General features: G+C 39.7%; 1 protein-coding gene across 1 annotated transcript; it reads left to right on the forward strand.

Annotated features, from left to right (window-relative positions):
- Positions 1-3,346: 3,346 nt before the first annotated feature.
- Positions 3,347-4,846, forward strand: LOC149791537 (protein CFDP2-like). Its single transcript, XM_089969443.1, has one exon. It carries the CDS (start codon positions 3,347-3,349, stop codon positions 4,844-4,846), a length of 1,500 nt encoding a protein of 499 aa, XP_089825569.1.
- Positions 4,847-21,667: the final 16,821 nt, after the last annotated feature.

The following is a 21,667-nucleotide window of genomic DNA, read 5'->3' on the forward strand; positions in this document are numbered from 1 at the left end:
CAAAAACGTTCCTCCCAATATTGAAAATATCATACTAGACATGATTAATCAATCATGGCAGATAGTACAAATCCCCCATAAATAGAAATAGGCTATAGTTATTCCGATCTCAAAAGCTGGTAAAGACCCGACATAACTACCATCCTACAGACCAATCACCCTCACCGACACTATATGTAAAGTGATGGAGACAATGATAAATAACAGACTTAAACATCGCCTGGAAAGTAACAATCTTCTCTCAAAAACCCAAAGTGGCTTCCGCAATAAAATATCTACCCTGGACTAACTAATAAGGCTTGAGTCATGCATTAAACTAGCTTTCAATGCTAAGCGAAAATGCGATCGATATCTCATAGCGATCTTTCTAGACCTTGAGAAAGCCTTTGATCTAGTTTGAATTGATGGTCTCGTCGCCAAATTGAATCACAATGGAATCAACGGCCACATGCACAAATGGATCACAAATGTCTTAAAAGATAGATACTGTATATTAAAACTAGAATAGGTAATCAATATTCAGAGGAATATGTATTAGAAAATGGCACCCGAAATGAAGTGTATTAAGCCCGATCATATCTAATATCATGATCAACGACCTATAACGCTCTGACGATCTCAGTAAAATTGATCTATCGCAATTTGCTGACGACAGTGGCATATGGAAAGAGGGCAACCCACGCAGCCATCAGTTAATTACTGAATTGCAAGCTAATTTAACTAACATTGGCAAACGAGCTTACAAATGGGGGTTCAAACTATCAAAAGAAAAAACAAGTGGAATTGTATTCTCTCCCTATAGAGGGTACACTATAGAATCCCCAAACCTGTACATACAAAGCAAACCCATCAAATTTGAAAAAGCAGCAATATTTTTATATATGTATTACTACCAGTACCTCTCGTGGAAACATCAAATCACTGAACTAATACGCAAATGTAATGGAGACCTAAACCTCCTGAAAAACATCAAAGGTCTAAAGTGGGGTGCAGACCAAGACACACTCGTAACACTCTACAGGGCCTTAATTAGGTCCAAGCTGAATTATGGATGACAGACCAAGGCCTCTGCCTAACCATCACTCCTCAAACGCCTCGACATAATCCAAGCTAAAGTGTTGTGTATATGTACAGGCACACTTAAAAACACATCCAAAGAAGAACTTCAGATCCTTATAGGCGAAACTTCGTTAACATTGAGAAGAGAAGAACTAACACTAAGATATGCTGCCAGAATCTCCATACACAACCCTAGCCATCCCACAAGAAACATCATTAACAAATGCTACATCCCATTTAGCCAGAGACTCGTCCTCTACCCACCATCCGGAAAAAAGATCCATACACTATGTGAAGAATTACAAATCGACTCTCTTCATGTAGAGCCCACACGATACCCAGACCCCACACCATGGACAAGCAAAAAATCCAATATCAACACCTTGGCAAAAAACCAACCATTAGAAATAAAAAAAAACAACCATTAGAAATAAGATCAAAGATCCTGACTATACTGGACAATTCTTATAAGGAATTCGTCAACATATACACAGACGGATCAAAATCAAACAACCCAGACATAACTGCTGCAGCCCTTACTATCCCGGAATTAAAAAAGGAAATAGGAAGCAGACTCCCGGATAAGTGTTAAACATATACAGCAGAACTGTGGGCCATATTTGAAACTTTGAAGACAGCATAACAACCGAAATTCCGGAAAACATTATTAATCAGCGATTCACTTTGTGTATTAAAAACTTGAAAACTGGCATTTCAAAGAGGCGTGAAAACCCCCTAAAAGAAACAAACTTGTTGCTTAACAATATGAAAGAATAAGACCAAATTGTAGAATTCATGTGGGTCTCGTCCCATGTCAACATCCCAGGCAATGACAGGGCCGACTTAGCAGTAATAAAATCAACTCAACCAACTGAAACCGGCCCAAACCGATTACAGCGTCCCAGAATTATACAGCATAATATCCAAAAATATCCCCTCCAAATGGCAAACCGAATGGGATACATGCCCCAAAGGACGCACGTTTTGTACTCGGTGAGTCACAAGATCAAAGCACCGCCAACAAACAACAAACATCATCAACGGACCATAAACCGAATCAAAACAGGAGGAACCCTACTTGGGTAGTATGGGGAAATATGTTCTGGATAACAGAGAAAATGGAGCAAAATGCTCAAGTTGCATTGATGATGAAGACCTCTAGATATTGAGAACCAAGGTTAAAACTAAATAGCACACTAAAGACAATCGGCTCTTCGTGTACTTTCACTGAATAACTGTACCAAAATAACCATAAACACAAACAAACTAATGAGCCATATTAATCTTCCTCAGGGAGATTGATAAAACTGGAAGGATGTAACCCTGCCCTTTATATTTAGACCGGTTGACAATTCATTTCGTTAACTGACTAGCCATATGACCACCTTATACACCTACATAGTAACCATCTACATCAGCTCTAACAACCAATTGCTAGTTTCAATCATTTAAACAGGTGAGAAAGTGGGTGCCGAGGTAGTATAAGGTCAACCGCCCAAGTAGGCGTGTGTACTGCGAAACGCCGGATGCTGCTGCACTTGCACTCATCACCTACTACGGCATCGTGGGTGGATCGATAAGCAATGCAATCGAGCGACAGATAGAGAAGTAGGTCATTTCCGAATACTTATTTACAAAACAGCTGGTCGCGTAACCACCAGGCGCCCCTCTTGGTATGACTGGGTGATGAACTAGGTGCGGGGGTAGCATACGGTTTACCGCCCAATTAGGGTTGTGTACCGCCAAGCGCGGGCTGATGCTGCAGCTGCACCTATCACCCACTACACCTCCCTGGGTAGTCCGGATGTATGACGCGCTAAGCAATGCAATGGTTGATTGGTAGTCAGTTCTCCCTCAACACTCATTCTAACAATCTCTATCTGCTCTCTCTTCCCACCTAAGGCATGATGGATCATTTAAATATAAGAATCAAAACTGGCCTATAAACTTAGACATTATAAGGTGGCTTAAACCCCAGCCATCAGACCCGATGAACAATGCGGCAACGATTTGACCAATAACATGTTAAATTTAACTTAAGAACCTAAACATTAGATCTATAAGGTGACTAAAAGCCCATAGCCACCAGGACCAGCTACACAGTGTGGCACCCAAAATTACATAATTAGGAAGCATGACCCAAAAATGTAGAATTATAAGGTGACTAAAACCCAACCCGTGGGGCTAGCAACCCCACCCCGTTATAACAATTCTTGCTACGGAAACCACAACAAGGGAACAAACGACAACCGGCTCTGGGAGCGAAGCAGACCAGGCAACTGGCTCTATGACGGATGGAGAACAAAACCGCAAGGACGTCCCCATCCCGATAGCGGAACTCCTGACGCCAAAAGAATGGATCAGAGTTGGATGCTTGAACGTGCGAACGCTCAACCAGACTGGAAAACTGGCACAAGCAGTGAGCGAGTTGAATCACTACAACTTGACCCTCATGGGTGTAACAGAAGCACGATGGACTGGTGCCGGCAAGCAGAAGATGAACCCCGGAGAAATCATCATCTGGTCCGGAAGGAAGGACAATGACCACCGGGAGGGGGTCGCCATCATTATCAGCAAGAACAAGACCAATATCGTTCTACAGTTGAAAACAGTGAACAAGCGCCTGCTGTACGTCATGATGAACTCCAAGTACGCCAAGCTGATTGTTGTTGTGGCCTATGCACCAATAGACGACGCAGAAGAAGAGGACAAAGACACCTTCTACGACGCTTTTCAAGCCGTTTTAAAGGACGTTCCTCGACATGACGTGCTGTTGCTACTTGGCGACTTCAACGCTAGGGTCGGCTGCGACAATAAAGACAGAGAGAGGACCATGGGGCGCCATGGAGTAGGTGTGATGACCGACAACGGGGAAAGACTGGTCAACTTTTGTGAAGAGAATGACTTGGTCATAGGAGGGACCCTGTTCGAGCACAAGGACATCCACAAGCTCACATGGACGCCACCAGACGGCAGAACTCAGAACCAGATCGACCACATCATCATCAAAGGGCGATGGAAACACTCCCTGCAGGACGTGCGAGTGATGCGGCACGCTGACATCGGCAGCGACCATAGTCTTCTGGTGACCAAGGTGATTTTGAAGCTTAGGAAAGTTAGGATAGGGGTCTCCAGGAATCAGCGCTTCGATGTGGCCAAGCTGAAAGATCCAAAAGTGAAGGAAGAGTTTAGGTTGGCCCTAAGGAATAGTTTTAGTGTTCTAGAAGATGAGACAGCGCTGACCATCGACAATTTCAACAGAGTAATGAAGGAAGCAGGAGAAGTAGTTTTAGGTTATAGGAATAGTAAGAAGACAGAGTGGATATCAGGAGAGACGTGGACTCGCATAGACGAGAGAAGACAGATTAAGAAGAGACTTTTGGACTCCAAGTCACCAAGACTGAAAGAGAGAATTTCGAAGGAGTATAAAGGAAAAGACAAGGAGGTGAAGAAATCAGCAAGAACTGACAGGAGAGAATACACAGAGAGACTGGCAAAGGAGGCAGAGGCAGCAGCAGAGCAGAAAGACATGAAGATGGTGTACCAGAACACCAAGAAGCTGAAAGGCGACTACGGCCAGCACCACGACCTTCCAGTGAGAGATGAAGATGGCACTCATGTCACAGTGGATGAGGAGAAGCTGAAGAGATGGAAGCAACACTTTGAGTCCATACTGTACCGCCCAGACCCACCAGTAGTCGCTCCATTTCTGAAGCAGATGAGGACCATGGCATCAACTACGACGATTTCACTGTTGAGGAGGTCAAGCAGGCCATCCACAAGCTGAAGAATGGGAAGGCACCTGGCGATGATGCAGTATGTCCCGAGATGCTGAAGGTAGAATACACAAAGACACCGCAGCTTCTTTGCCAGAGTCTCCAAAAGATCTGGGATAGTGTAGAAGCACCGAATGACTGGAAAACAGGAATCATCGTCAAACTTCCCAAGATAGGAGATCTGGGGAACTGCAACAACTGGCGAGGAATCACCTTACAATCCATATCCAGTAAGATTTTCAGTCGCATCATTCTCCAACGCATCACAACAGCTGTGGACGGCATCCTACGCAAGGAACAGACAGGCTTTAGGAAGGCTAAATCCTGCATCGACCACATCTTCGTTCTTAGACAGATCCTTGAGCAGTCCCATGAGTGGAATGGATCCCGTTATGTGGTCTTTGTGGACTTTGAGATGGCCTTCAACAGCCTGCACCGAGCTTCTCTGTGGAAGATCCTACGACACTACGGCATCCCCCAGAAACTTGTTAACGTCATCAGGTCACTGTACGAGAACTTTGAGTGGAGAGTCATCCACAACAACCTACTCACTGAACCATTCAAGGTGGAAACCGGAGTGAAGCAAGGATGCATTCTCTCGCCGATCCTCTTCTCATTGGCCATTGACTGGATCATGTGCCGCACCACAGAGGGCAGGAGGCAAGGAATACAGTGGACGATGACATCAGTGCTGGATGACCTGGATTATGCCGACGACATCGGGTTGCTGGCAAGCAGACACCAGGATATCCAACAGAAGACACAAAACAGTTGGTACAGACATCAAGCCACTCAGGTCTTAGAGTCAACATAGGGAAGACACAAGTCTTGAGGAAGAACACTAGAGTGGGCGACCCAATCACCATCAACGACCAGCCTCTGCAAGAAGTAGACGAATTCACGTACCTGGGCAGCAAGGTCGCCACGGATGGAGATTGCACAAGGGAAGTCACCACAAGAATCATAAAGGCTAACCAGGCCTTCGCAATGCTGAAGCCCATCTGGAGGACAACAAACCTCAGCGCCCACACGAAGATCCGTATCTTCAAGAGCAACGTGTCGAGCGTCCTTTTTTACGGATCAGAGTGTTGGAAGACCACTGCTAACATAGAACGCAAGCTCGAAGTCTTCCAGACTAAGTGCCTGCGACGGATCATGAGGATCTTCTGGCCAAACATGATCTCGAACGAGGAACTCCGGCACAGAGCGGGCGCAAGCACCATCGCTGAGACCATTGCAACTCGTCGATGGAGATGGCTCGGCCACGTCCGCAGAATGCCTCTTGACTCACTACCAAGGGTGGCACTGAGATGGTCTCCACAGGGGAAAAGGAACCGTGGCAGACCCAAAAAGACCTGGCGCCGAACCGTAGAGCAAGAACTCAAGACTAGAGGCCTCACCCTGCAGACCGCCCCCATAACAGCAGCCGACAGACCAAAATGGTGCTCCCTTGCTGTCGCCTCAAGCACCAGACGGCGCAGAGAGGATTGATGATGATGAAAACCCAACCATCAGGCCCCCCGCACAAGGCGAAAAAAAACTTATGATTAGAGTATGAACCCCAAAAATATTAACTGACTAAATAAATTCCCCTAAAATAGACTAGGAAGATCAATCATATCACCGCATATCCTACAAACAGCACAAATAATGATTTTACAAATTACAAATACGGCTAGACGACACCATTCAACATTCGGAAAATGGAGAACAAAAAGAAACGATCTCGGATGTAAGGGGCATCCCTTCCACTAAATCCGACCTACCCTAGCCAATGCCAGACATGAACTATATAAGTGAGTGCGTATGGGTCATTTCCACTCACCACGAGTCCAGTGATACATCAATGTCTCCAAAATCGGACAAATCAACTAGCACTTTTTAAGTGCTCTAATGCGCTGAGGGACGTGGGTCTATACCACCCCTTTCGAATAAGTCAGTCAACCTCAAACGGGGCATTTGTCACGAAATTGTGTACGAGTTAAATCAATATGTATATGTTGTCAAAAATGTACTTGGGTTTCGTTGCCGCGTACAGCGTCACCCGAGGGTGATATATTTTTTCGGCTCTAGTTATTTCGAAATCCTGAGCGAAACTCAGACCATGCTGCACGAGCAAATTGACTTCAGCGAGAAACCTAAGTACCTAGCTGCGCATATCTGTCACAGCTAATGTACTTATAGAGCAAATTCTCTATAACCAAATTACATTACGCCGGGTCTTCTCAGGAAGCTTACCCCTTTACGGAAGGAAATCTGCAGCTGTAGAGGTAATGAAATTTTCTTTATTACTATTCGTTTTATGCCAGAATTGTTTCATACTTTAGATGTTTTAGAACCTTAATTAATGTTTCAAAAAGACATATCTGCAAACATATTCATTGAATGCAGTAGATAACGAGCAGGAAATATATATTTATTCTAAATTCTACGGAGAGTCAATACCTAGGTTATACAACGCCATGTTAGAAATACTATAGTCTGGTTCGAGTTAGCTATTTGTTGTAACTAAACAGACAAATTGATATTTAATTATACCCTGCATGCATTGAACGATTAATATAATGGGTAACGAATTCATGTGCGCGCATGCGCAACATATATCAATGTAGAAGTACTTATCCGTGTCATATGTACTACACGGTTTAGTTGTTATAATTTTAGCTGCCTTATGCCATGCCTTGTATATGGTTGAGTCACCAGCTGCAGAGCTGCCTTCTACATGCCTGCCATGCCTTATACATCGTTTGATGTGGAGCCACAGAACTCTGTGGGGTTTCGTGTGACGTATACGCTGTGTTTTGGTGACGTTGGATCGGAAGAGTGGACTGGCTTTCTCGACGCGAGGGACCAGGGCTTCGCGACCATCGGGTCTTTGATGTGAGGGCTCTCGAGGGATCCTTCAACAGACTGAGAGGAGCGGACCATGCGTGGGTGCTTCTCTGGCCATTGACTAGAGCGCGTGGAACCGGAGTTACATCTTGGTCGTCAAATGAGCGCCACGATAGTTATATATAGTGTTCCATGTTATTTCCACTATTGCATTTCATAATTTCATTCATTCCTATTTCAATATCGTTATGTGAACGATCGATAGGTTCATAATTTCATTCATTCCTATCGTTATGTGAACGATCGATAGGCTCATAATTTCATTCATTCCTATCGTTATGTGAACGATTGATAGGTTCATAATTTCATTCATTCCTATTGCTGTATCGTTATGTGAACGATCGATAGGTTCATAATTCCATTCATTCCTATTGCAATATCGTTATGTGAACAATTGGAAGGTTCACAATTTCATTCATTCCTATTTCAATATCGATTTACGATCGATAGGTTTGTAATTTACACTGCTTTTCAATATCATTTTATGAACGATACATCCAAATTTACATTCTTTTCTAGATCGTTATTTGAACGATACATTCAAATTTATCTGCATTTCAATATCGTTTTATGAACGATACATTCAAGACTTTCTTTATATTGGGGTATAGATCACTTTTATTTTGTTGATCTGTGATAGGAATTCGAGTTTGTTTTGAAATTCCATTTATTAAGTTCATGTTTGAGTTTTTTCTCGTTGAGTTAATTGTTGTTGATAGTTCCATGTTAGGAACTTTATAATTTTCCTTATCTTTTTGTTTATAATGGTGTCAGATTTGTTAATATTTATATTGCGTTTATAAATAACCATTTTGTAAACGCAGTTGCTTTTGCTGTCTTCCCTAATCCAGTCCCAACCCGGCTTCATCCTGTGACAGCATTAAACAGCCGTGCATGCCCGTATGGGCGAATACAACTATAGATGAAACGACCGACCGAACGACCGACCGGTCTGGCTATCTCCATTCACATTCATCAAGAGTACGTCGACCAGTGAACATCGAAGAGCAGGTACGAGCTACCACGTGCGGCCAGTGGCTTACCATACGATATGGAGAGAATAGCACCAGCCCTACATGAACTATTTGTATGCAATGGATAGCAAGGACACCGAAGAATTACTTCCCTGGAAAGCAGCCTTTGGTGCATGATGAACATTGTTATTCTACGGCGTCACTGAGTTTTTTTTCCAGAGCCCCATATAGTACTTTGACGATGTTGCATGACTGGAGCATAAAACATATGATGCATGAGCGGACACGGGGACCCGCACAACTGTGGAAAGAACAAAGGCAGTTGTCCGTAAATACCTACATGACAACGGGTCTCCACTAATAGTGGAGTATTCTGCTGTAGTAAAAGGAACCTAACTCTGCAGTACTCAAGCAAATACTTACCAGCTGCGTAGTAATCAGTCCGGTCGTCAATTTGGACTCTCAGGAGAGGCCTTTCAAGAGTGGGACCAGCCTACGAATGTGGGACTGGTCGATAGAACAACTTGAACCAAGTGTTGCCATATTTGTTAAGACCTCGGGCATACTCGATATTGAAAAGGTAGAAGAATCTACCAAAATTGCCTTAAAAAATCAGTTTTCATTTCCCTGGAAAATACTTTAGATAAAATGTTTATATTTGAACCTAATTTGATCATTTCGATACCACCATCCAAATTAGTATTCTCCAATTTTTATTCTGCGCGAGACCAACTATGTATAAGTCATTTTGACTTTACTGATTAGTTTTTAATTAGTTTATCCTATGTACACTTTGTACACAAAATTTCAACTTCTTAATGAATCATTTTCAATTTGTCTTTACTCAGTTCACTTGATTAATTGCACAGGTGGCTTACACATAATAGGTACTTTTATTGTCCATTAAAATAACTGGACTATATTTGGTTAAGTACGGGCAGGCGTTTCCACCCGTCTAAACTCAGGTATTCCAATGTGACGTCATATTGGCGACCAATCGCTACGGACATCACATACTGCTTTGGTAGACACCTGGCTCAGTTGATAACAGACTTAAATATAACATGAGTGCGTGTTGGGTCCTTTCCCACTCATGAAGGAACATCTAGTCTCACGACCTGGTGGCTAAATTAAACAGTGCTCTGTGAGCACATAAATGCCTGGTGGATGTGGTGCCAATTCCTTCCCTCATGATTGATTAAATAGCCACTTAAATTAAATTAGTCAGTCAGTCAATCTGGCTACCCATCATTGATTCATCAACTTAAAAAATGAGTAACAGAATCGTAATACTCATGGAACTTCAGATGCACCTGGAATATGCCAGGCGTCTACTAGATGAACTGGCCATGGAAGCCATAGCAGAAAGTGTGAGAATAGAAGAGGAAGAGGAGAAAAGAAGAAAGAGAAGGAAGAAAGAATCATGCCGCACCTCATGCTATGGCCTCTGACTGAGGTCAAGCCCGAGGCGAGAAATCCTTACACCACTACAACCAGCACAACAACCAGCACCACAACCATAACAATGTCAGCTACATCCACCAGTACCAGTGCAAGAGATAAGGAGACCTCATCATCCCGGACTGCAAAAAAGAAAACAGAGGGAAGTCTTCACTATCCCACAAAGTGAAAACTGGTATGATGGGGCCACTCGTGCTGCTTCTGCGCTCCCACGAACAACTGTGAATTGGGAGCAAGATTAGAGCCACTGTTGTATCTGTGGTGCCCTGCCTGTCTGGTCCCAGCATTAAGCTGATGCATCTGAAGTTCGAAAAAAAACCCAGCCCTTTCCAGGGCTAACCAGATCTCGAGAAAAGAGGCTATTCAAGTTGCCAATTTGCGTGAGTGTGGAGTATTGTGATTATAAACACTCACTCCTGTGTGTGTTTGTGTGTGTGTGTTTATATGCGTTCGCATACGTTGTGTGGATAGTAGATATTGTGCTTGTATGCGTGCGCGTACGTTCGTGTGGAGAGTATATTTGGTGTTCTTTTTTCTCTTCCCGTGTGTGGATAGTAGAGGATGTGATTGTATGCGTTCGCACACATTGTGTGAATAGTAGATTTTGGGATTGTGTTTCCTCTTCCCGTGTCGATAGTGTATTTGGGGTTTATTTTTTCTCCTTCCCGTGTGTGGATAGCAGATTTTGGGTTTGTTATTTTCCTCTTCTTGTGTGTGGATAGAAGACTGTGTGTTAGTACGCGTTCGAGTACGTTTGTATGGATAGTATCTTTGGGGTTTGTTTTTCGCCTTCCCGTGTAAGGATAGTAGATTTGTTTCTTTTTTCTTCTTCCCTCTGTGCGGATAGTAGATTGTTTTTCTTTGCTCCATTCTATGAGGATAATATATTTGGTGTTTGTGGATAGTATATAATAGTTTTTTCTTCTTTCCTCTGTGTGTATACTTTATTTTGGAGATTATATGCGTTCACGTACGTTTGTGTGGATAGTAGTTAATATGTGAAGTAAATGCAAGGTATGTTTTCCTTCACGTCCGTGCTTGACAAATAAAGTCAAGAGCTCGTCATTCGCGCCATTGAACATTGAATATTCAAAGAAGATGGCATGTCATCATTTGGACAAATTGAACAATCTGCAAGAAGTGGCTGATGATATTAGGATGGTGGAGGAAATGTTGGTGAGATTGGAGGATGGTTATGGCTATACTCGCCACCGTCTCAAACGGAGATAAATAATATAAGGAATTAAAGGAAAGGTTAAGAGAAATGATAAAGGACGAAAAAGAATACAAGGAAGATGAAGAGGATAGAAGATGACTGAGAGAATGGAATGCAAAAATAGAAAAGGAAGAGGAAAGTGAAAAGAGGAAGATAAAGGAGGAAAAGGAAAAACAGGAAGAGAAAAAGAATGAGAAGAAGAAGAAGACAAAGGATGTAGGACAGAAGATAAGAAGATTGTGGAGAAATAGAAGAAACTAGAAAAATAATAATAAGAAACCCAAAGGACCTTTTCAAGGCCACTAATGTACCTAAACAAGATTTGCTTTCTTGCCTAAAACAATTTTTTTAGTGTTATACATGTGTTTACCTAAAATAGGGCGTATTCAGGTCAGCCCCTTGCTAGATTGCTAGATTGTTGCCAATAGCCAGTACCGTGACGTCACCCCCGTTCCATTCCTATTGACCCTATACAGTCCCAATCCATTTTTGTCCCTCTATAGTCCCACCCATGTTAAATCTCCTCATGTTAAATTCCCCTTGTCCCTAAACGTTCCCATGGTGATCCGAAAAGTCCTGTCCCAAAACGTTCCCACGACCTTTTTCCTTCTTTGTTCAGATATGCCCTAGCGTATCCCACTATGCTACTTTTATTATTGTTGTTGTTTTTTGGGTTTAACGCCATTTCTCGGCACAAGACAGGCTATGTATGGCGGCCAGTAAAACTTGTGGAAGAAAAATTAGGGAAATACTTTTAAGAACCACCGACGCACAGGAAGTTACTACCAGCTTTCTTGCATACCGATATTGGCCGAGTCAAAGACTCGAACCCAAGTGGAATGATACGAGATGGTAGGGATCTTTAAAGGCAAACGTATTAGACCACTCGGCGACTGGGGCCTCTTTAAGTGCTTATAGACTTTTGGACTAAAACACTATTTGGGGATTATTGTGAATTCATTCAAGGACATTCTGGGTTATATCCTTGTAACATATCAAGATTGTGAGCACGTCAGATCATTTAAGACTACTGGCAAATCAGCACATTAAATTCTGGAATTATTTCGGAACACGCTATACTTTTAGACTTACGATAGAAGTGGTAGGATATTTTGTGACCTTAAGTTCTCTTTAAATTTTCCTTTTTTATTATAAGAAAATGAATTAATGTTTTACTGAAGATTTGGGTTTTGCTTTACTTCTGTTACTTGGCTTAAGACCACATACTCGTAACACGCCTGAAGTTCAGGCATTGAGAACATCATATAGTTGGGCATACTAGTTGACATTTTATAACAATGATTATCATTTAGGCAAATAATGGAGGAAAAGTTTCTTTTCTTTTCCTTCACCTTCTAAATGATAATTTAAAAAAGGGTGGATATGGGCAAAGAATGGAATGAAACGAAGAGTACACAGCGGAGTAAAGCAAGCGGAAATAAATTCATTATATATTCCTTGGGTACCTATAAAGTGTTCAGATATAATGGTTTGGTTGAAGGTGCAACCTCTCAACTTAATAACATCTCTGTCCAAATAAGGCTTACAATCACCAACATGTGCACATGTTTAATCTTGTCAGAGAATGGAAAAACTGAATCTATAAAAATATTGGAATGGCAAAGTCGATTTATCTGTGATTACTTCCTATAACGTCACACCAAACATAGATATTATTGTAATCAGAATCTTAATACCTCCTTAATGAAGAGCAGCGTTCACTATGAACCAGTAATACGACGAGTAGGTGTTAATTGCTAAAAATAGAACTCGTGAGATTCATTTGACACGTTTGTGTTTGGAAATTAGAAGAACGCGTCTCGTACTGTTTGCATTGGTTTAAATAATAGATACGCACACTATGTGCTTTTGAAATTAATTTAAGCTAGGACAATTTAAAAAAAAAAATTCGTGACTCTAATTGCAATCGTGGCTAACATAGAATTGGTAATAGGGAATACCCCTTATATAGGAAACTTGGTCGAATTTAATAATATTAGCTCTGGCGTTTCAGGCGTATTTCAGGTGCGTTCCGGCATTAATGCGTTGGGGGATGTGGCATCATTCCTTGTCTCCTCGAAAAAAATAATGAGCCCCCCACCCCCTTGAGGTCATTATCCAGTCGTAAATGCCCACATGGGCGCAAGCGACTTTAATTTAATTAAATTCAATTTTTAAAAAAAATGTTTACTACCAGGAGGATTTCATTCAAAGCGTGATTGATGTTAATAAATGTAGCACCTACAAGCGGCCTGTATGTTACGTTGTTAATGTAATAATTACATGAGTCTAGATACACACTGCTTGGCAAACAATTCAATAGACAAAAATAAGTGTTTTCAAGTCACACTCAGAACTCGGGTTCTCGAATATTTTGATGCATGTCACCGATTTGAAGGTGAGCACATGACGGCTGCTAATTAAATGGATAAAATATGTGTTCACAAATCCAGTTGTGAGTATAAATAAGTTATTACAAAAATAGTCTTGCTTTAATTCTCTTTCCATTTTTCTCTTAACACTGAAACAATTTCCAAAATAGTTTCTACGTCTACCTTTGTCTGTCTATCTACGTGTCCATGTATGCTTTTCATCTTCCAGCTATATCTACATTCTGACGCTTTCAATCCATCTGTATATCACGCATTGAATGAAATCCTTCTGGTAGTTAAACAAAGACGAGTCCTATATAAGTGTATAATTCACTTATATGTTTAGATAACTTTTACTATCAGCATATGCTTGTAAGGTGCCACCAGAGATTCAGAGATTCAAAAGTTTTAATACATACATCCAGAATTTCCTTAAAATACGTCATATTTTATCTTATTGTTTTACTTATGTTGGGACATTATTTGCAAGGTGTAGCAAAAATAGGGAATTTGAACCACTCAGTATAAATCGTTTTTAAACAAATATTTTTCACTGCCCACAAGAAAAAAAAAGACACGAAACAAATGATTTTCGATTTTGTTGACTATTATCATATTTATAATCGGCCTCTTTCGTAGGCATCCATAAAGTACATGTACATGCAACCCAAAATGAACAAAGCAAATAAAGAAATGAATTAAAAGAGAAAATAAAGAAACAAAGTTCATTCGAACAAACGATTTCTTTATTTTTGTCGCTCATGAAAGAATGGTAATTACTATATCTTCCCATCTCAGGTTCTCATGCAAATATACTACCTGGTATGATTCACTAAATTCTCCACTAATTGAACATTGTCAAACACTTACTGAATACTGTGTTGGTGAATAGTATGACGTCTCAGTACATTTATCGCGACAGACTTGTAAGTGAAATCTCGTCATGTCCATGGGCGCCCGCAGTGTAGGTCAAGGGGGTCACGTGGCTCCCTCCCGGAAATCATACTGCAAATATATATATGTATATATACATACATGCATACAAGTGTTGTACGAAATGAAAGCACTGCTTTGCTTTCAGGCAACCTATAATTATGTTGGGCAAACATACACCACATACATTGAGGCTATACTCAGAAATAGAGAAAAGAGCAAGGAGACTTGTTCAACAGTGGAATTAAACAAAAGGACTGGTGTGGCTGAAAGTTAACAAAACTATGATTGCTAGAATGATAAGATAGCACTGCACCACTTGCTGCAAAGGGCAGACTAGTAGATTTACTGATACGAACCGGCCATTTTGTATGTTGAGCTGTGTATCCATGACGATATATGTACGAGTTTAAAAAGCCTAGCGCATCGACGCTTACTTCGTTATTTTTTTCTGCAGCATTACACCTTTGTTTATATTTACCATAGTAGTTCAGGTCAGTAGGAGACCAAATCCCATTGGTAATTATATATGCGTTCTTCGCATTCGTTTCCTTGGTCCCGTACCGTCCCGCAGTGTAATATTTAAAGACCAACATTAAACTCCATTGACCCCCATATGGTTCTATTTTCAAAATGCCAAACACAGTGTTAACTCCCATAGTCCAAATAGGGTCATTATTATCTTGATCTGCTACTTAAGTATTAAATGCAGATATCACACAATGCTTTGTGAAGTCTCAGCGTGACACTCTTGATGTATCTCAAGTCTGTTTCTATTCATTCAGAAATCGATTTGTAAAGGTGCTCTGATATGAGCGGCCACACAGTATTTTTCATGTATAAATTGATTAGGAATACTGATTACATTTTCAGTCCTACATTTTGAACTCATATTCCAGCTTTTCGAGCTTCAAGTACATTATATATTCTCACGGTATATAAGACTGAAGTCAAAATCTGCTCTGAATGTCTTCATGGGAAACGAAAGCTGTGTTTGTTCGCTTCGCGTTGTGTCTCTCCAAAGTGTTCCATCTTGTTGTATAATGGACATAAACAAAATCGATTTTCATTTAATAACAATAATGAGTGTGTGTGTGTGGATTTTTAACGTAGTTTCAAAAAATTTTCAATCAGCAATATGCCAGCTGATAGTGACGTCTAGCGCAGGGGTATCATGCCGCAGACATGTAGCATAATATCCAACCAAGTCACATTATCCTGACACCAGGCCGACCAGTCCTAACACTAACCTCTTAATTCTGAGCGGCTAGCGAGCAAACTGTTAGTACCATTTTTATAAATCTTTGGTATGACTCGGCCGGGGTTCGAAACCGCGACCTCCCGCATACGATGCGGACGCTCTAACCGTCAGGCCACCAGAGTGGTTGTTCTGAATTATACGTGTACAATTAACCACAGATTTGCTTTTAAAAGCAACTGAGATGCAGTGGATAACATCTCAGACTCGCGGATTCGATTTGCAGCGGCGGAGTCGGGAATGGGATGGAGGTGAAGCCACACCCCACCCCCACCCCCGAGAAAAAGAAAATTAAATCGAGATCGAAACAGTGAACATGTCAGACAGCACGTTTTCTTTACACTTAGATGATTAAAATTATGCCATGAAAAAGCTTAGAATGTCGGAGCTTCTGAGGGCCTACCCCGGGTGCCAGAATTGTGTTCAACACCACAAACACCTTGCCTACACAATACTGCCCAGATCGGCCCCTGAATTCCGCCACCTGTATTGGCTTATATATAATTCATGCGCCATAAAATATCAATAGGCCCCATCCCCACCCCACTCACTTACCCTCCTCACAAAACAATGTAACCTAATGGGCAGCCAATTAATTTGGTCGATCGTATCTTTAATTATTCGGCAGTAAAATTTCTCTCTCTCTCTCTCTTTCTCTCTCTCTCTCTCTCTCTCTCTCTCTATATATATATATATATATATATATATGTGTGTGTGTGTGTGTGTGTGTGTGAACGCATTCATAATTATTGGCAAATGTATTTATTCTTTCCAATATTTATTCGTTTATTTCTTCATTATTTAAAAACATTCTTTAATTTCAAGCGGTTTTAATTCAATCGATGCTTCCTTCTTTCAAAACAAGCCTTCAGTTGGTTTGCAGTTGTGTATGCATTTACCTATACCTTATTTAATGGTCAAGGATAACTAGAAAGAACCGTCCTTTGAATGAATACAACAGGATCTGACTAGCTTTCATGGAGTGCGGGTACAATGATACCCGTAACGTCACGATCGTTTCCAATGTAAACATGGAAACAAAAACAAAACATTCTGAATACACATCTCGTGTCCTGTCAATATAGATTTGTCAGTTTGCTCAACATGGCGATATTACCGCCAGTTTCAAGGCTTTATTTAGCGTTTCTCATAGTGGCAGGTGTTTCGACAGGTAAGTTATTTGTAATTTGTCATCACTGTAAAACAGCATCATCTCAGATATATAATTTGATATTGACCTTGGTTAAGAAAAATCCAAACGATAGCAATGGCAGAGTCAGCGGTCGATGGGTCCATTGGCTATATTACAAATGGCAGAGATCGCAAGAAACCGGCAAACCTAAGGTAAACTAGTCTACTCTAACAATAGGGGATCGTACTTAGATTGTAATAGATTACTAATAACAGGTAGATCTAATTTTGGAGTTGATCCTTGTCGGTCTTCTATAACAATTAGTTTACAATAATATTTTTCAGTACAAACATTAGCATCAGTCCATGTTTTCATAGTTCTAGTTAGAAAGGGAATCGTTGAGATAATATTGAATTGTCCGGAAATGTATTATGTAGTCCAGCTACAACACTCTCGTGTGTTGACGAATGTGTATGTGACATTGTATGAAATGTAATGTATGTATTTTTAAGGTAAGAGGTTTTCGCTTATTAATATAATTTAAATATAATGATGTCTGCAAGCAAGAAGGGCTAAAAGCCAAATGTAACATGAAATAATATAAAAAAGAAAAACAAAACACCTTCGTGTGAATATATCATGTAAATACAATTTTTTTTCGATAAAGAACTAAGACTTTCAAGACAAAACTATATAATTATATGATTGTCCGTATTACACCTACCCGTCTCCATATAACGCCCACATATATCGCTATTTCACCAACCTGTATTCATATTACACCTACAATTATTTTGTTGATTTGTTACCTTGCTAGCCGTTACTTTACAAGCTGCTGAGTACTTTAGCTTTGCACCTAGTTACACAAATACAACAAAGAACGACATGCGTTCCTAGCAACTTTACCAGTGTATTCATACATTTCATTGTAATACTTAAACAATCACTCTGCCATAAATTTATACACGCTATTTAAAAACCGTCTAAAGACTAATATAATGAGTTGACCTGTTATCGTCTATCATTTTGTCATGTGATAACACATCGACCTCGTGGTTAAAAAAAAGTCTAAATATCAGTCTACGTGCATTTGTGCTCGAAATTGAAGTTGGTATTTTGCTACACAGGTAAACATTTCTTTCCCTGTCAATACTTGGTAAAGTTAGTGCACTTTGGACTCGTTCAGGATGATTTTTTTTCGAGGACGGGCATTCATTTTGATTAGATGTGTCCGTACATCATGCCCAAAGTTTACAACAACAGCTGTAACTTAATTTCACCCACAGTACATAACAGTAGTATATAGGTATGTCAACACTCTGTCGAATTAGCACGTTGCAAGTACAAACACTTTCACCCTACAACTGTCACTGAGATCCTTGGAATGCCACCCCCCACCCCACAAAAATGACCTAACATACGTGCTAAATATAATCTCAGATGGACTTTACGTTTTTTAGTTCGTGAGTTCAGGAGCCAGTCCCTCTTGGGACATATGTTCTTTCAATTCGTCACTGTACTTTTAAGACCTCCCTGACTTTGGTGACTGTTCAGAAATTTATATCTTCTACTTGTTGAGGTCAATGTTTATTGTGTACGTTACATTAAAGGTGCAGCACCTGTTTAAACATGGCATTTGTCTTTGTGCACGTTTAGTCTCCGCAATATCTATAGCATTATTATGAGCATTGATTTATTTAAAGGACTGGCCATTTATTTTCCAACACAATACCTACTGAGGAAAGAATAATAACAATTCAATACAAGCCCTCTACGGCATGTTGAATATTGACTAGTGTGTGCATGACTGGGTACATATCACATAAATGTATTTTCCTGATGTTTGTTTAGATATGTTGATAGCTCAAAAGAAGCAGTTACGTCTTTTTATTTGTTACTTTATTTAAATTTACGTCAATATAATTTTGACTTTCTTAAATTTACGTCAATATAATCCTGACTTACTTAACTTGACGTCAGTACAAAATAAATTGAGGTAAAAAAAACATTCTGAATAGATAAATACAGGTTTCAATATACAAAAATAAAAGGTCATACACTCGTTCAAGAGCTCACCAATTATTTATTATTTGCCAACTTTATAAATGATTTCAATACAAGATACTTACCTTGCCTGCTCATATATGTTTATCTTTCTATCTATAAAGTCGTGGATGCCAAGATGGTTGGGTAATGCAATGAATGAGTTGATATTTTTAATATTAATTATTAATTGAATGTTTTAACGTGAACATTTCTATTGGAAACCTTTTTCTTTTTCAGGTGTCTTTGGGTGAGTTGTTTTGAAAGCACATGGATATTACAGCACAAACGAACATAAACGCAAGTCAGCATAAATTCGATTGTACCTTAGTCAGGCTGGTTTGCTTCATTTTATTTAAATGTAGAAGTCCACTGAACACATTATTGTCTCTTTGTCTTTCTAAAATGAGACAAACATTAAACAGTAAAACTATTTAAAACCGAAACGTCAGTATCCTGGAATCCCCATCAGTTATGATGTCATAACCTCAACGTGGATGAGTCTAAAATATCATGTTTAACCTTATAATGGAGCAAAGAAAACTATTGTCAAAGACAAAAAGATGACTTTAGTTAAAATCGACTACCGAAGAAGAATTATTTTTTTATAGTAAGTTTGGCTAATGATACAGTTAATAAATCTAACACTGGTAAATGATATTTCAATGTTACTATTTACGGTAAACGTACTTTGTCGACCATAACATATAACACGGGTTTTCGCAGTAATTCGTCTTCCAGGCTTGCTACGCCATATTTGGATATGCTACGATACGTTATTCAATGCATACCATATTTACTACGATCTGTATGCTTTGTGGTTGCAGTCACCCTTGACTATTACACGCTGGTGAAATGTCCTTATATGGCACACGAGAAAACGAGGATAAAACCGGAAGTAGTTATCAGCTGAAATAATATTGCCGACTATCTAAAAGAAAATATCGGGTATAAAAGGTATTTTTACGACGCTATGCAGTAATTTTAGAATTAAAAATGAAATAAAGTTCATTTCTTTCAGTATATGAAAAGAACATATTAAAACGTTTTAATATATTAGGCTGAAAAAGCACCAGGTGAGAATCACACCAGACTGCTCCATTAATACATATCGGCAATGGTTAGTACCTTGAACAGGTAGTAGTACTAGATTGCCTTCAAGTCTGAAATGTTTCTTTCTACTCCCACTTTCTCTTTCCTTTAATATCATAATCTATTCCCAGGACAACCGAAACGCTCATCTTCGACTACCGATTACCGAAACAAATTTAGATAATAAATTTAAAATTACCCCTCCCCCTTAAACCCGTTCACAATTCAAACTTGGAAATATAATTTTGCCTGTAAATTTCTGACACATGACACACGCTGAACAGATTAAATACTGTTAAAAGTACTTCAGTGGGCTGACCTGCGAGACGAACACCTGGAAAATGTCCTGAGGGCACCTGAGAGTAAACGCTTCGAATACAAAATGCTTATATTTTTTTTTGTCACACTGCAAAAACGTTAGATAACCGAAATCTTCTGAACACTAAGAACGTTTCTGTGTCCCTAGGATGTTTAACTTTGTTGGGGTTTACTTTCGAATCTGAGGATGTTCTGCTGACACAGAATTCATTATAATTGAAGTTACAATGATAATAAAAGAAAAGGAAGTGGTCGCAGGCGCTCGCCTTTACAGGTCAATCACTTATCTCATCACTGTCTACTTGAGTTCAAGTCTCGGATCGACCAGTGTGGGTCTCTGGTTATTCCCAGGGTCTTCCTCCACCAAAGTATACTACATCTGATATGCATAGCCGATCGTGTACTGCAAAATGATGTTAAACCCTACGACCTAAGCTAAAGACAACAATGGAAGTTACAATTGGAACAAAAATAGTTCAAATGTTTTTGTGAAATAAACAAAAGCACCATATTATTCTGTCCTGTCATTGACAACCCGTACACAAAAATGTATGGTCTAAAAATATTCCTGCGTTTGATTTCTTAGTAATCACACGAAATCAGTTGTTAAAATTACTTTCCTAATTTTAATTTAATTTATAAAATATTTCGATTTACATTTTAATCTTAAATACTAAATGTAAGTTCATTTTTATGACTGTTTCTTTTTTTTAATGGAATTAGCTGAATTTTAGTTTGTTCTGTATGGTTCTCGTCACATTCTATTTATCTATCTATCTATCTGTCTGTATATATATATATATATATATATATATATATATATATATATATATATATATATATATATATATATATATATATATATATATATATATTTATATCTATCTGTGTCATGTGTGTGCATCATTGTGTGCGTTTGGTTGGCTGTTTGTTTAGATCTAAACAAGATTTAAAAAAGGTAAGAACAATATATATTCTTTTACAGTTCACGTTGTCGGCTTTTGTGCAAATTGATTTGCTTATTTTGTTAACTGACAAAAACATGAACATGCATTAGATATAGACCGCTCTGGTGGCTTAGTGGTTAGAGCCTCTACCTCGGATGCGGGAGGTTGTGGGTTCGATCCCCGGTCGAGTCATA

This window comes from Sinohyriopsis cumingii, chromosome 9, assembly GCF_028554795.1.
Source record: "Sinohyriopsis cumingii isolate HCF-2022 chromosome 9, ASM2855479v2, whole genome shotgun sequence".
Lineage (NCBI taxonomy): Eukaryota > Metazoa > Mollusca > Bivalvia > Unionida > Unionidae > Sinohyriopsis > Sinohyriopsis cumingii.